Below are 17,714 nucleotides of genomic sequence, written 5' to 3'. Positions count from 1 at the left end.
AGAGTGGCATATAGGGAGGTATAAGGCATTTCAGGAGGCAGAGTGGCTTTAAGGGAATTAAAAGGCATTGTATAGAGCACTCTGCCTCCAGAAATGCCTTATACCCCTATATGCCACTCTGGCATTTAGGGGGTTAAAAGGCATATTATGGGGCAGAGTGGCATATAGGGAGGTATAAGGCATTTCAGGAGGCAGAGTGCTCTATTAAATGCCCCCTTAACGCCACTCCAGAAATGCCCTATGCCCCCATTTAACACACACACACACCCTATACCGCCATTTAACTAACACACACACACACACACACACTCTCTCTCCCCCCTCAGCCCTCTCTTACCGGTGCTTCCAGCCGGGGCAGTGGGTTGACGTCGCCTTCCGCTGCAGCCGCAAGGAGGTGGAGTTGGCAGCAGGGGTTTGTATGCGTCCGTCGCGTATACTTTCCCCGGCTGTCAGAGGTCAGAGTTCCCCGCACCGGTGCGGGGAACTCTGGTCTCTGACAGTCGGGGAAGGTCTACGCGAAGGACGCAGACAACCCCCGCTGCTAGCCACACCTCCTTCCGGCTGCAGCGGACGTTGTCTACGCGGATCGCGTAGACGTCAACCCGCTGCCCCGGCAATACAGCAGGAAGCACCGGTAAGTGTGTGTATGATGGGGGGGGGGGATTGTGAGACAGGAGGATCCAGGTCCCCTGCAGCGGTGCGGGGGATCTGGATCTTAGTCTCCTAATCAGACCTCTATTTGAGGTCTGATTAGAAGACGACCCCGATTAGAAGACGAGGGGTATTTTTCAGAGCATTTGCTCTGAAAAAAACCTCGTCTTATAATCGAGCAAATACGGTATATATATTTACAGAGTTGAATTATACAAGCTAGCACCAAAATTTTATCTCCAATTAAGTGATTTCCATTGATTTTTGATTCCTACCCAGCAGTGATATGACAGAGTTTATACTTGAAGAGACTCAGTATACACTGTATTTCATATTTTTATGGTATTTTAATACATAAAAAACAGAATACAAACACTACTTAAAAAACATGCACATTATTTGGCCTTTGGCAAACATTAATGATTGTACAAAATATTACACTTAAAAGTGTATTTTAAAATAAAGATTATTTCCATCTTGAGACTTTTCAGAGGTAGAATGAAACCATTCTATATGTGTGGTTAAATACCTTTTGTTCTAGACAGGCTTTCAAAATACACTGAAGGCAATGAACATGTAGAGGGATACAAAATCATAGAAACAAATAAAATGATAGAACATTACAAACCACACATTGCTGGAAAGTAAGGTGCTTTAAAATTTCAAAAGGCTATATTAAATACACTTAAATAAACATAAGTAAAACTAAGTTCAGAAAATTTAAAAATATAATTTTATATATACTCTCTTCTCCAAAATGCAGTGTGCATGCCTGCTGAGATGGTGGCGATTGAGCTTAATGCAGTTTACAAAATCTTCTGTATTATGGAATTGGCCACATCTAGTGTTTCATCCTTGACTATAACAATATCATAAGAGTCCATGTATTTTTCTAGTAACTCTTCTACCTGAGGGGAAAATGACAAATATTTAGTGTCAATGTGCCATAAAACAAACAAAAACTACACAGTCCTTTCCAACTGTCTGAGACAAGCTATATATAATTCTATACATAGACTGGTCAGATGCACCCTGCCAAAGAAAAATAATCTATTTCCATTCTATAATTTTTATTTAAGGACCTCTGCTTGGTCAATGTAAAAAATGCTTTAGAACATTTATAATTTAATATAACCATGTGCCAGTCTTTTCTTTTTAAAGTTACACATAAAAATGGCCAAGAAGCCCAAGAATATGTTGATAGATGGTATAGCTAACTTACTTTATCATTAAGGTATCCTATTTTAAGGATGTTCTCCACATTTGGCACACCATCAGCCATAGTTAAATCTCCTAATGAATCTCCCAGAAGGATGATATTGCTATTATCCTTCAGATGGCCGAAGTATTCTGTATTCTTCAAGGCACCGTCATGTTTGTTGTATACGTGTATTAATTCTCCTTTAAATCCCTTTAAAATGCCCTATAAGAAGACAACATACTTGTAATTTACATATATGCTATAAAATTGAGATAACACACAAAAATGAGTTATCTTCTGCAAAAACAATACAACTGTGTAGTTTTTCTTAATTAATAAAAGAAATTTAGAGACGGAAACACAAATCAGTTTATTCACTTAAGCAGGAGTTTGAACAAGAAGCTGTGTGTCGAAGGGGCAGGTCAAGACGTTTTGAGACATTTTCTTAGTGTTCTTAAAGTTTTTTTTGCCATATTTGCACATGGTGTTCCACTATACCCCAACTTACATTTTCATCAAAGTCCATAAAGTTGGAAACAACTTTCACATTAGGATGATAAACCCCAGACTGACGTATAACTTCTTCTAATACATCTCCAAGACCCGCTGAGAAGATGAACACGGGTATGTTGTGATCGTTGAGTTTGTCAAAGAATGCTTCATACCCTTCCCTGCAATAAGCAAAACAAACATCCTGAAAAAAGTATCCTGCCAACAATAAATTCAAGTTGGAATCAATGACGCCACATGGCAAAAAGGCCAATATTCTTTTACACACAAAATGCTAGTTATATGGAGGGGGGCTTGTAATGACAGAGTTACTGTTCACAAGATGGATTTGTTAAAATATCACTTGAATGCTAAAATGGCAACTCCAGCTGTCTAGCTTGGTTCCAGAAGAAAAATATACTTACTTGAGCATTACATCCGATTCTCTTACAACCTCCGCCATTTTGTCTTTCTGTAAACGTTGCTCAATGAGTAATTTGTGGGACTTTGTATACCTGAGAAGTGCAAATTTGAGAAATTATTACATAGATCACAACAGTGCAACTTTTAATAATGTTGTTCCTTTTCTAAGCCTGAGAACTGTTCAAGCAATTGACAGGTTTTAAGGGTGACCTCATATGAGCATATGAAAATCAGTCTGTTACCCTACACCGGTGGCCATCTGAGGTGATCGTTAAAAGTCACGCTGTTGTAAGATCTGAATACAGATGGGGAAAATGTTACATAGTTTAAAAAAAATACGCTGCCCGGGTTGATCTTGTATAACGGAACTATATTACTAGCTGTCATGGAGCTAGCTAGTCCGACCAAATACCTCCGCTGACTTGTGCTCCCTTAGCCTGGGACACCACTCTTTCCCCGGTTCCCCAGTCACTAGCCAAGACTCAGTGTAGGGTAAAACCAAACGATAGACTGATTTATTTAGGACACACAGAGCTGGATATAGCCAGCAAAACACACATTAACATAAAACAAGATATTGGGACACAAACTGCCCCCTTAATCTGCCTCCCAGAGACAATTGGGGCAGTAACGGGATTAACAATTCAATGGGGGGGGTTTATACAACGTAATAATGCACCATGGGGTGGAGGGGTCTGATATTAAATTAAAACAATGGCGGTCACTCCCTGCTTGCAGATTCTGTCTGTCTGCTGGAGATAATCCCCTCAGCCAGTGATGACACGATATACTGCTAGGGGTAGCCACAGAAGTCTTTAGAAACCCAGGGCCCATAGTCAATAGGGAGGAGGCTGGCAGTCAGGCCTCTCCAGTGGTCCCAGTGATGGAGGGTCCCGTCACACTAGCCCATTTAATGAATAATACTGGTAATTTTGTCTGCTAACCCATTATCTTCTCTTTCACATTTTATCACAAAAAAGCATAAAATGCTCAAACATTCTGATTCCTGGGTTGTTGCTAGAATAAGTACACAAAACAAACCAAAAATTAAATGCATACCCAGCAATTATTGAGAGAGAGAGAGAGAGAGAGAGAGAGAGAGAGCGAGACCTGACACCACTGAAGTTTTATAAAATGACACACTCACCATTCCACCATGTATGGGTATTTTTCTTTTATTGATAGGTTTGGGTCAATTTCAATTGCATAATACTTTTCTTTTAGCTGATACAGCTGTAAATGAAAATTCATACAATGTAATTTACATAGTTTACCTAGTTTACTAGTTGCATTATACAGTATTTTGTCAGAAGAATAAATAATTTTTGTGTGTAAAGTTTACAGTTAAAAATTTAACTGTGTAATACTCTCAGGATATGCAATTTAATAGAATTTGACAGCACATAAGAACCACTCAGCTCATCTAGTCTGCCTGATTTTCCTGCCATAAAAAACTCATCCCTTAATCAGTCCTCTGTCTCTCATGAGATTCAGTATAGCCATATGCCTATCCCATGCATGTTTAAATTCTCTTACTGTATTAGCCTGTACCACTAGGCTGTTACAGTTATCCATCACCCTCTCTGTAAAGTAGAACTTCCTTAACCCTCTGACTCTCTAGTTTGAGTATGACCTCACATTCTAACATTCTTTCTCTTCTGAAATAAACCTCCCTCTTGTCATTTGTCAAATGTATTTAGGTATTTTAATGTTTCTATCACAATCCCCATCTTGCCCCCCCCAGATATAGATATTTATGAAGATATTTCTTTTTTAGTAGTCCTCCTCTGAATTCTCTGTCCATATATTTTTGGAGATGAGATCTCCAGAAATGTATGCAATACTCAGGGCTGTCATCAGAAGTTTAAGGGCCCCTTACAGAACACATGGTCTTCCCTTCCCCAGATGACCATACCTCCACCCCAACAGGATTTTCTCTCCTACTGATGTTTTTTGGTGGCGTTTGAACACAAAGATGACGCAGACCAGCCAGGGGACAAGGACATCATTGAAGCATCGCGGCAGACTAGAGACGTATCTACCAGTGAGGGCTAAGGTGATTTTATTTCCGCCATTCATGGACCGTATGGAGGGGAAGAGATTTCACACACAGGCATATCTTATATATACACACACAAACACACTGATTCACATATGGACACACTGTCGCATACACAAAAAATACATTTTAGATTACATTCAGTCATTGCCAGACATGAGTAGTCTCAGATAATTAACCTCCTCTATCATCACACACAAATCACGCAAACAGTGGGTTTCTTGCTTGGTGCTGGCTGCAGCTTACAGTGAGCTCCATGTGGAAGGACTTGCCAATTAGGACAGTTGAAAACTCTCTCCTGACTGGCTGATATCTCCTTAACTCTAGTGAGGGCCCCTCCTCTAGCCCCTTCTAATTAATGGTCCAATGCAGATGGAGATTGTCTCCCTGAGCAGGCCCCAGGATGTTCACTGTATCGTTCACCACTTTGGACAACAAGGTATAAAACAAATAAATCATTTCATCAAAACACGGGTACCACTGTGATGGGGGGATGAACAACGTATCATCTCCCCATAATTCCACATCTACATACCAGCTAATTCTCTGGGTCACTTTCCCCTTTTCTATGCAGAGAATTAGCTGGTATGTAGATGTGGAAGAGACAGTAGCAGAGTGGAAGAGACAGTAGCAGAGTGTAAGAGACAGTTAGCTAGCTAGCTTGGCTAGCTCTGTGAACTCCGGGGAAGTTCACAAGTATGCACATTTAGCTTTATACAGCAGCACTGAAAATTTCACAGGAAAGTTTACACACCTTTTTCCTACATTCGTCTGACACAAATTTGCAGTTATCAATTATATCTGTCAAGGAAAAAGAAGATGATTAAAAAAAGTGAAAAAAAAAAAAAAAAAACTGGATCTAATGGATTTATGTACTTTTTCATTGGAACCACATTTGTCTGCAAGCAATCTACAGAGAGGGGGTTGCTTTTAGATATGCAACATATTTGTGTTTGCTGGGTCACAAAACACCAAGTACTAAAATATTACAATTCATTGAAGTATTTCAGTCAAGCTAAAAAGCTACTTGTTTTAAGATAAAATGCGTTGTTAAACCGTGGACAAGCTGCAGACTACTGTATAACATTACTGTGGAAGGAATCTGAGCTCGTAATGTTACAAAAGAACACATTTTAATACTGGTAGAACAACGTTGTCACACTATATTTAGATATCCATTAAAACTTCACAATATTATAGCACTTACTATGGCAAGTGGGACATCTTTTTCCATTGTAGGAAAATCTGCTTAATGTCATATCAAAATCTGTAATTACCTGTGATTAAAAGTAATAGTTATTCGGAATTCTGAACTATTGTAAACAACGATAGTCAATAATGGTTTGTAATGGTCTTTACAAACTATAAAGCTTTATAATCTTTGCTGAAAATGAATGATTTTGAATTTTTATTTGTATAACTCCAGTTATTAATTAATAATGTAGAGAATTTAAAACTTGACGAGACGAGATAGACGTGACTCCGGTTAAAGAAGCCATCTACCTTCTTTACACAGTAATATACCGTATTTGCTCAATTATAAGACGAGCCCCCAAAATGTGAATATTAATGCAGGAAAAAAAGAAAAAAACTGAATAGAAGACTACCCTATAGGAAAAATGTTTTACTAGTAAACATTAATTCACATGTAAACTATTTTTCATATTTAATAAAGACTATGAATGAGAATAATGATTTTTTTTGTTTTTATTTCCTTTTATTTGCCAACCTGCCCCCCCCCAGTTATGCACATCAGCCCCACGGCTTGCCACTCTGTTTCCCACATATGCCTTATACCTGCCTATATGCCACTCTGCCTCCATGATATGCCTTTTAACCCCCATTATGCCACTCTGTCCCCCAGAAATGCCTTTTAAGCCCTATATGCCACTCTGCCCCAGATATGCCTTATACCTGCCTATATGCCACTCTGCCTCCATATGCCTTGTAACCCGATTATGCCACTCTGCCCCCAGAAATGCCTTTTAACCCCCATTATGCCACTCTGACCTGCCAGAGATGCCTTTTAATCCCCTATATGCCACTCTGCGTACAGGAATGCCTTATATCGCCCATATGTCACTCTGCCCCCCCCCGGGACTTACCAATGCTTCCCCAGACTCGTTCCTCTTACTTCAGACTCCCTGGTGTCTAGTGGGGAGGGTGGACGTCTGCGCAATGCATGTAGACAACCTCTGCTGCCCGTTAGTTCCGCCGGGGCTTCTATGATGGAGCACCTGTGTGACGTGACCTTTCAGTGCTCAGTCATAGAAGCCCCGGAGGAAGTGCCGGCAGCAGCGGAGTTTGTCTGTGCATATCGCGCAGACAACCTCCGCTGCTGCTTCTATGATGGAACACCGGAAAGGTCATGTTTGCTCTGAAAAAACCTTCTCTTATAATTAAGCAAATACAGTATTATCCAAGAGGGAAAGATTTTTGTTCCAGAATTCATATTGCATTTGTTATACAAATAGGATAGTCCCGACCTCATGTTAAATGTAGAAGTGGTAATACTGATGGTTCATTTTGTTCATCTGTACCTGAAGCTTAGACGCTCCTCCCTTTATAAGACCACATATTATTTCTTCCACTTTTGCAGGGTCCTTTATGTGGACAGTTTTTTTCTGGAACTCAGGCATCTAGGAAAAGAGACAAAAATTAAAAAAAGGAAACTGCTGAATATCAGTTGCAGAGTTGAAATACCTGACATTTTTAATATAAATATGACATCTGCACAGTATTTTAGGTTTTAATACATTAATAATTCCATAATATTTAATATCAGTAGCGTTCTGGGGGTGCACCCTGAGCTGGGTCTCAGTCTCCTCTCCTCTCTGTCAGTGTGTTCCTACATTTTTCACAGATAGCTTCCATGTCCCTGTTTTCTTTCCCACAGCTCTGTTTCTTCTTGTTCTTCTGCCTTTGTCCACTTCTCCCCATGTTTTTTTTCTGTCTGCTTCTCCGTGAACCAGGCCTCCTGGTGCACTTCCGCAAAATGGAGGAGCCTCCCTGGGCACACCCGATTGGAGGAAAGGGGAGAGGCTGTCCCTGTGACTCCGCGCTTTTGACGAAGTACTCTGAGAGGCCAGACTAATTAAGACGGATTTGTGATTTAAAATAAGTGTTTCTGCCCCCTCTTTCTCCGTGAATCTCTCTGCATTATTCTGGCCTCTCAGGGTACTTCCGAAAAAACAAGATGGGCAAGACAAGTGGAACTGTGAGAAGAAGACAGGGACACAGAAGCGGTTGGCTTAAAAGATAGAGACATTGAAAAAGAGGCAATTTTGGGGACACTTTTGGACCTCTGTATGCCAGCGTGGCACCCCCCTGATGAGTGGCAACTCCCTGATTAGTGGTACCCAGGGTGGGGCAGAACACTGACCCCCCAACAAGCCACTGGTAACGGTAAACGGGAACACTGGAAATAAAAGTTTCTTTAATTGCCCCATGTAACAAATTAATAAAACACTCTGTTTCCACAACATATCTTTGTACCAGGGAACATTTTCCTTAGGGATGAATGAGAACATATTCCATGCTTTGTACTATCATATTCCACAATGCTGTACAATGCATGTTTTTCATGAACACTAATGCTAATTCTTTTCTTTCCTTTTTTGCTTTAAGTGGAGGTCCCATGGAAAAAAACACATCTATCTCTTTGAGCATAGAATACAGTGCTATATCCAGTATATGCTACATACATCCATCCATATGTAGGTTAGCACTGACCAAAACCTGTTTTTACCACATTTTGTTCCAATAAACGTCATTATCTGCAGACCTGCAGTGTGCCACTGTTGTCACACCACACCTTTCCTCCACTGACCATTAGTCAGAATGTCAGAGGTGAATGAGAATGTACTCCTAAACAAACGTGTTAGGATTATCAGAAGGATGAAGTTTAAGGACAGGGTCATTATGGTGATTTCGCTGACTGTGATGTGTGTCAAGTTCTAGGAACATAACTGGAATTTTCTAAACACTTCATGTACTCCACTTCTACTAAATCCACATTGTTGAACAACCTTCTGTAGTATAAAGTGCTGACAAAACTTTTGCTAGAAAAATTGAGAAATGTTCTGTTTCTAGGTACAAGCAAGTTCTCAGAAAGTGAATGTGGACACATTTTGTTGTAAGCCTGAAGAAAAAGAAACCTATGATCTTCAGCCCAAATTCAATTTTCACAGCTCAAATGTGCAATAGCTCAGTTAAAATATAAACACCATATGGTTACATTTACTTTAGACTACATGAAATCAAACAGTGTTCTTTGCTCTAACCACATAAGGAAATAAAGATACAATCCAGATCACCCTCTGCCACAAAACAATGGCTTTAAGATCAACTGCATAGTCTTGCAAAAGCCAAAGTAATTTTTTTATATTACTGCTTTACATTTACAGAGGGCCTGCTTTAATATGCGCTTATTTTGTGTATGAAGATGTCTAGTTAGTCTTAGTTAAAAAAAAATAATAAAATGTTACCAAAGGAAACATGGCTTTATGCTATCAAATATTTACCAGGCTACTCAATCTTCAGATGTAAAAAAAAGCACATAACGTTTTTTTAAATGTTATTTTAGATAATGTGGTCTTGTCTAGGTACCGCACTGGTGGTAAGAGTTAACAGACCCCAAATGTGGGATGAGAAGGGTGACAGAAAGATAAATGAGGAGTACAATGCTTTTATGACATCGATGCAAACAGACATTCAGTGATAACACAAGAAACCATCCCCTAACATTACAGTAGCCTTCCATCAGCAAAATATGAGATGGACAGGATGTGTAACCTCAGAAGTTAAGGCAGAATTCCACCTGTTTAACAGCAGTGACATGTATGGTATAAAAAAACATTTTGAAACTTGATTCATCAAACATGCACCCTAAAACATGGCCAAGTGCCAAAAAATGCTGAGAAGGTGCCTGTAAATAAGGTGCCTGTAAATAAAATAGGTCAGTGCCAGTAGAATGTAGATGGTAAGGGATATATATATATGTATATAGATATATATATATATATGTATATACACACACACACACACACACATTATATATATATATATATATATATATATATATATATATATATATATACACACACACACACACACATACATACATATACACATACATATGCACACACACACATATAAATCACACACACACATGCAGGCAAAGGGGCAAATCCATATAGTGGGTGTCACGACCACCACCACACTGGCACTTACCGCGGAAGTTTTTCTACCCAAAGTACTACTGCTGAAGGAGAAGCCCCCGGCGGCAGCACCCCAGGATTTAGAGGATCCCAACAGTAAGGAGGCCAGGTAGAGGTAGGTAATATTGGAACGGAGTTGGATCAACAAGGTACTGGAAAAGCATAGAAGGATCTGGTAAAGGATCCCGCAGGGTGGAGATGATGCCAAAACGAAAAGGAAAGCCGGGTCGGAGCACCAAAATCGGGTAGTCATACAAGCCGTGGTCAAAATCCAGAGAGGGTAGTCGAACAAGCCGGGGTCAAAATCCAGAGAGGGTAGTCAGACGAGCCAAATCGGTAGCCAAATCGGAGAAGGTAGCGGTACAAAATCAGCAGGCAAGAGAGACGTCAGGCAAGCAAAGGGTCAAAATACTCAGGAGACTAAACAGCACGGTGCATACAGCAAAGACCACAACAGGGTAACTGGGAGGAGGATTTCCGGATTTTTAAATCCGGCGCCAGACCTAAGCTCTGCCCACTGGATGACATCACTGATGCAGCTTCAGCTGGCCATCAAGACCACGCCTCCAGCTATGCTGTGATGACACGCCCCCGTCTTCTACACAGGAACCATGGATGTGCCGAGATCGGGTAAGTACTTGTCTCTGAGGGTCTCCACCTTGTGGTGCCCGTCGTGCACGGGCATTAGCTTGCCCGTGCCAACCGGGACACGGAGAAGCTACACCAGTCCCCGATACCCGTCGTGCATGGGCATTCGCCTGTCCATGCTTGCCGGGACCCGGGACTGTGACAGTGGGATTTTAAGGGGTCCTCTTAGCTATCTGTAAGTGCTATGTTTAAGTGCATATGTGCCTTTAAGTAGAATGTGGTGTTAAAAACTCATCATTACATGTTTTTCTTACATCACAAAAAAAATCTAAGCTATTCTATAAAGTAATGTATTAATCATATCCACATAAATAAGGTACTTCTGAGAAGTAATGAATATAGCGTTGTTTAATTATGAGGCACACACAAAGAAAGTGTATTGCCATTCCAAATTCCTCTATTTTCCCCTCTCTCCCACACTCATATTTTCTTCACTCTGTCCCCCCCTTTTGTCTGTTTCTCTTTATTCTCTCCTCTACCTATTTTTGATTCTCCTTTCCTACACAACATTATCTGGCAGTCACCATCCTCCACAAAAAACAAAACAGAAGCCTTTGCTTCCACAAAAAAATAAAAATCTGTAATAGAGGTAATAGTTTGCAGTTGAAATTCATTCAGCAATGAATAACTTAGAACTATAACCTTACCAATACAACATATCCTAAAGATACCTATAACATCTCTAAAGGTTTTAAGTATTTTTACTTCCATCAAGATAGCCTTTAATCGGCCCTGTAGAGGTTAATCATTATAGCTTAGCAACATTCCAAAAAAGAAAACTTAACCATTCATATATTTAATTAGCAAGCAGAAAAGAGAGGGTGTTCCAACATCTTGACTGCAATCTTTTTTATTTCATGTTAAGATCTACCAGATTTATGTCTCAGGATCTTGAAGGGGAAACCCCATAGAAAAAATATTGTTTTTAGCTTTAGCATAAAATAAAGTGCTGTATACAGTAATGTAAGTTAGCATTAAAATCCAGGTTTCGATTTCATTTTGCTCCAATAAACTTCCTTTATTTGCAGATCGGGAGGCTCCATTTTTTGTTGGGGTATCTTTTCCTTCTGAAACATACCACTAAGCTGATTTTTGTTACAGCAATGCTAATGAAGTCTGTTCTTGCATGGCCGTTCATTAGCCTGCAAGTCCAGCTGTGTGATTAAGGCCATTCTATTGTTTACCACAGGCAGTGTGATAGAAAGTCAGGTTTAAAGTCTAGTAGATAACAGATCCTTAAAGAATTGAATGCAAAATCTAGAAATGTCTTTAAAAAGAAAGCGACACAATATCATTAAACTATTACTCATCTGATACAGTAATCTGTACATTAGTAACTGTGTTAAAACCTCTACAACTAGAAATGACAATGAGTGTGATAACCAAAACTTTTTTTTTCTGTAAAAAAAGATGACCTAGTTTATGCACCAACAAGTACACAAACATATGTATTCCTTTATTGCGCATTGAAACCGAGATAACATGTGGACCTTCGAATGATAAAGTCTTACATTATCGCAGGAGTTTGATTACTTGTGGGACTTTGGTAGTTTGTTGATTATTATTATTTACCTAATCCTTTCATGGGCAAAGACTTTAGGAAGAGTAAGAATGTGCCAGGAGTAGCATGTTTTAGAGGCATTGTAAAGACAAATTGTCGGTAATCAATAGCCCTATTTTGACCAAGCTATGTTTTCCACTTAGTTCTGAATCCATCAAAGACAATAGTATTTTGGAATGTCTTCAAATTTGGACAAATTGAGATTTAAAAACCTAAAAAGTTTGGTTTGTTTATTTGAAATGTGTACGATTTAGGGCTTTTTTTTTTCCAGTGCACACAGTTAATCTAGTTTCGTTTCTCTCTGTGTCGGTACATGTGTTATCTTTTAGTTCCAGCTGGCAGTAGATTTGAATTCTCCCCCTTCCTAACCTTGGGAAAGCATCTCTGAATTATTACAGTGGCTGATATATGGCTATAAGATTTTTTTTTTGCCAATGTGCTGGGATATACCGTATTTGCTCGATTATAAGACGACCCTGATTATAAGACGACCCCCCAAAATCTGAATATTAACTTAAGAAAAAAAGAAAAAGCCTGAATATAAGACGACCCCAAAGGAAAAAAGTTTTACCAGTAAATGTTAATTCATGTAAACTATTTTTTTTAATAAAAGCTATGATTGAGAAAAAGATTTTTTTTGTTTTTATTTCTTGTATTTTCCAACCTGCCCCCCTGTTACGCACATCTGCCCCCAGGCTTGCCACTCCAATATGGCACTGTGGCCCATGATATGCCTTTTAACCCTCTATATGCCACTGTGCCCCATGGTATGCCTTTTGACCCCCTATGTGCCACTCTGCCTCCAGAAATGCCTTATACCCCTATATCCCATTCTGGCATTTAGGGGGTTAAAATGCATATTATGGGGCAGAGTGGCATATAGGGAGGTATAAGGCATTCCAGGAGGCAGAGTGGCATTAAGGGAGTTAAAAGGCATTGTATAGAGCACTCTGCCTCCAGAAATGCCTTATACCCCTATATGCCACTCTGCCATTTAGGGGGTTAAAAGTCATATTATGGGGCAGAGTGGCATATAGGGAGGTATAAGGCATTTCAGGAGGCAGAGTGCTCTATTAAATGCCCCCTTAACGCCACTCCAGAAATGCCCTATGCCCCCATTTAACACACACACACACACACACCCTATACCCCCATTTAACTAACTAACACACACACACACACACACAAACACACACACACACACACACACTCTCTCATCCCCCTTCCCCCGCTCTCCCCCCTCTCTTACCGGTGCTTCCAGCCGGGGCAGCGGGTTGACGTCGCCTTCTGCTGCAGCCGGAAGGAGGTGTGGCTAGCAGCGGGGGTTTGTATGCGTCCGTCGCGTATACTTTCCCCGGCTGTCAGAGATCAGCTCTCTGATCTCTGACAGTCGGGGAAGGTCTATGCGACGGACGCAGACAACCCCCGCTGCTAGCCACACCTCCTTCCGGCTGCAGCGGACGTTGTCTACGCGGATCGTGTAGACGTCAACCCGCTGCCCCGGCAACACAGAGGAAGCAAGGAAGCACCGGTAAGCGTGTGTATGATGGGGGGGGGGTCGGGTGAGACAGGAGGATCCAGGTCCCCTGCAGCGGTGCGGGGGATCTGGATCTCAGTCTCCTAATCAGACCTCTATTTGAGGTCTGATTAGAAGACGACCCCGATTAGAAGACGAGGGGTATTTTTCAGAGCATTTGCTCTGAAAAAAACCTCGTCTTATAATCGAGCAAATACGGTACTCAAAAGAAATCATGTTCGTTCCTAACAAGTTAGAAACTAAAGCAAATGGATGAATAAGGATTTTTGTAATGTTTGAAAACCTAGAAATCACGTGTTTCACAGAGGTAGTCTAGGTAGTTTTACTGAAAATAAAAGAACAGTTATTTTAACTTTTCTTGCTGAGTTATAAGCAAAACGTATCAATTTATAGAGAACAGAACTTACATTTTTAAATCTCATATAAGGTGATTAATTAAAATAAGGTCATATAAAATATAAGTAATACAAGCTCCCCTTTAACCCCTTAACGTCCATTGCCGGGTCAGGAACGTCATGCAAAACGGTCACTTAACGACCTATGACGTACCTGACACGTCATCAGACTTAAACAAGCTTAGAAAGTGATCAACGATCACTTTCTAAGCTTAAACGGTGTTGCTGTAATGCCTCGATGTCGAGGCATTCAGCAACACCGAGATCGGCATGATGGGCCATGTCTGGCCCCTCCCCGGGGCGTCAACAGCCGCCATACATTGTATGGCGGCGGACGCCCGTTTTAAAAGCGTTTAGGAGGCGATCAACGATCACCTCCTAAACTTCAATGGTGTCGCTGGAATGCCTCGATCAGGAGGCATCCAGCGACACCAAACACTTACCTCTTGATGGACTGTGACCGCTCCGGAGAGCGGTCACAGCCGCAGCTGCACGCAGTCTTCACCATCCATAAGATGGCGGCGGCCCGGGAAAAAAAATAATAAAGGTTTAAAAGTTGGCTAGACGGTCTCCAGACCCTCTAGAGAACTCTGGCTCCACTTGCAGGTTGAATACAGGTACTGCATTCAACCATACAAGTCAATGGAGCCCAGCTTTCTAATCACTATGTGATTAGTAAAATATTAAAAAAATAAATAAAAAAATTTAAAAAAAAGGAAAAAAAGAAAAAGCTTAAAAAAAACATGGTAACATTTAAAAATTATTATGCTTTAGAGGAACTATCCAGTTCCAGCAAAATGTAAAAAAAAAAGTCCAAAAAGAGTAAAATAAATAAAATAAAAAAATAAAGTTTATTATTATGAGCAAGTGCTAAAATTAGCGCTGTATCTTCCCAAAAATCCTGACGTGGAAAAATTTAAATAAAAAGCATTTCAAATACCCAAGGGGTGTCTACTTTAAAAAAATGAATGGTTTGATGGGGTAAATTGGAGTGGCCGGGCTCAAAGATAGGGCATAGGCACAGACTGACCGAAATGGGGGGGAAAAAAAGCGCACTTCCAAAATGTGGCATTTTAACCTCAAACACCAGACAAACCCATACATGTGGGGTATGACTGAACTCGGGAGATGTTCCTGAACACATATTAGGGTGTTGTTTGATAGTGACGTATACCTGGAGCTATAAATTTATACCCAAAGTACAATTTGTGTGAAAAAAATACAAAAAAAAATACGACCACAAAGTGTGGCAAAGGCTGGTGGTAGAATCTGATGCATGGAAAGGGTTAAATACTACCGTTTTAAGTACCTTGGGGTGTCTAGTTTTTAAAAATATATGGTTTTATGAGGTAAATTGTAGTGGCCAGGCTCAAAGATAGGGCATAGGCACAGACTGACCAAAATAGGGGAAAAAAAGCACACTTCCCAAATGTGGCCTTTTATCCCCAAACAGCAGTCAAACCCATGCATGGGTGGTATCACTGTACTCGAGAGATGTTATTGAACACATATTAGGGTGTTGTTTGATAGTGACGTACACCTGGAGCTATAAATGTATACCCAAAGTACAATTTGTGTAAAAAAAACAAAAAAATACTAACACAAAGTGTGGCAAAGGCTGGTGGTAGAATCTCATGCATGGAAAGGGTTAAAATACTAGCATTTGAAATACCTTGGGGTGTCTAGTTTTCAAAGATATATGATTTGATGGGGTAAATTGCATTGGCCGGCTTCAAAGATACCCGAAATGGCACATGGGGGGAGGAATTACCAGATTTGGAAAAAATGGTTTTGAAATAGCAAAACGCTACCTGTACTTAATGCTCCATAACGTGCAGAAAAAAGCAAAAAAACATAAAAACATTGGGTATTTCTAAACTCAGGACAAATAGTAGAATATATTTAGTAGTTTTTTTCATTAGCTTTTTTGGATGAGTAAAAGATTTTTGGGGTAAAAGTCAGAAAATGTGTTTTTTTTTACATTTTTCATCATATTTTATTATTTTTTTTATGGGAAATTAGATAATATGATTAAAACAATGGTATCTGAAGAAAGCCCTCCTTGTCCTGAAAAAAACAACATATAATTTGTGTGGGTTCACTAAATGAGTGAAGAGAAAATGACATCTAAACACGAACACCGCAAAAGTGTTAAAACAGCCTCGGTCCCAATGGTACAAAAGGTAAAACACAGCCTGGTCCTTAAGGGGTTAAAAAAATAAATCCACAATAAGATAGTTATCCAATGAATGCTTCTTAAAACAAAAACAAATTAAAGTACTAACAAAAGACTGACGCTTTAAAACAAACGCACTACAAAAATTATGCTTTTTTTACCAATATATTCACAATCACCTCCAAAAAAAGAGAACTAAACCGAGACAAAGCACAATCAATCACCACAAAAACAAGGTTATTTATTATACATTAAAAACCAGCACCGCTTCAAAGCTGAATGAAGGTGCATATGCAAAAAACTTACATAATAAAACAAGACTAATTATTACATAGATGACAAGAAAGCCTGTGGCTCCCCCCCCCTCTTTCTTTGAGCCACAGAGGCATTCATAGAGTTAAGAATCTAGTTAAACAAGCTAAACAAGTACATGGTGCAACTATGCTCTTAGATAAGATGTCACTAGGATGTTTACACGAATAGATGATTCTTACCAGGATTCACTGAAGCAGCTGATCAGAGAAAAGAAAATTCTGCTTCTCTGCACTGAACTTATATAGCTCAAGGTGTAGATAAGGGCGTTGCCATAAATAGACCAACTAATCCCTCTGAGTCGCTTGGTGTTCTCTGACGCAGAGAAACATAACTGGGCCCAATGCCATGACTGGAATCCTCAGAGACAGGGTCATTTGGCAGTAGCCTGCATTAAGAAAAAAATGTTGGCTCTGACAAAGGCAGAGGGAATGTCTCCTTTCATCCAGTAAAACTAAAGCAGCTATTTCAAAACTGGGCTGTCATACATGGTCTAATAACTGGACAACAGCAGCTCCATACAATTAATCTTAGCCTTGTATAAGAGCAATGTTGTGGCTATAAATACACATGGTGTGTTCCAAAGTAAAGCTACCAGGACTTTACAAATCCCATGATCTAGTTAGCTATGGTTTCTAACAACTAACTGCTGACTGTTACTAAGACTGGCAACTACACAAAGCCTCCTGGAAACCATATAGCTAAGCTAAGAGGGTGACCAGCGCCCTGGGTGGTAGTGGGCGCCACCAATGGGTTCGCTCTTATGAAACAAGAAAGTGTTGCTGCAGGGCTAGAGACTGTTCGTCTAGGACTGGCCCTGCTCCTACCATACTACAGAACATATTCAGGGTACCTGTGTGTCATTTTAATACATGAATATTACCCTACACTCCATTAGGGAACATTCTGGTTCCTTTATACATTTATATTAAACAAAAGAGAAGACAATGAAAACATTACAAAATGGCAAGGATTATCAACAAGCAGTCCATCCAATGTTTACATATTATCTTGCAGCTCAAAGCCTTTCTATATTTAGGAAC

At 40.0% G+C, this 17,714-nt stretch overlaps 1 protein-coding gene across 2 annotated transcripts in view; it reads right to left on the bottom strand.

Annotated features, from left to right (window-relative positions):
* Positions 1 to 978: 978 nt before the first annotated feature.
* Positions 979 to 17,714, bottom strand: part of NT5C3A (5'-nucleotidase, cytosolic IIIA) — a 46,532-nt gene continuing 29,796 nt past the window's right edge. The window contains exons 1-9 of one of the 2 annotated variants that reach the window (XM_053467636.1): positions 16,854 to 16,955; positions 7,364 to 7,462; positions 6,031 to 6,100; positions 5,578 to 5,624; positions 3,912 to 3,997; positions 2,767 to 2,856; positions 2,361 to 2,523; positions 1,874 to 2,074; positions 979 to 1,559 (exon numbers count right to left, since the gene is read on the bottom strand). In XM_053467636.1, the coding sequence (XP_053323611.1) occupies positions 1,458 to 1,559; positions 1,874 to 2,074; positions 2,361 to 2,523; positions 2,767 to 2,856; positions 3,912 to 3,997; positions 5,578 to 5,624; positions 6,031 to 6,100; positions 7,364 to 7,462 (858 nt within the window). In that variant the 5' untranslated portion in view covers positions 16,854 to 16,955 and the 3' untranslated portion in view covers positions 979 to 1,457. Of the gene's footprint in view, positions 1,560 to 1,873; positions 2,075 to 2,360; positions 2,524 to 2,766; positions 2,857 to 3,911; positions 3,998 to 5,577; positions 5,625 to 6,030; positions 6,101 to 7,363; positions 7,463 to 16,853; positions 16,956 to 17,714 lie in introns of those variants that run through there. The other variant, XM_053467635.1, reaches the window with a different exon arrangement.

This window comes from Spea bombifrons, chromosome 5 (assembly GCF_027358695.1).
Source record: "Spea bombifrons isolate aSpeBom1 chromosome 5, aSpeBom1.2.pri, whole genome shotgun sequence".
NCBI classification, from domain to species: domain Eukaryota; kingdom Metazoa; phylum Chordata; class Amphibia; order Anura; family Pelobatidae; genus Spea; species Spea bombifrons.
The sequence above is the reverse complement of the archived record's forward strand: the minus strand, read 5'-3'. Positions and strand labels throughout refer to the sequence as shown.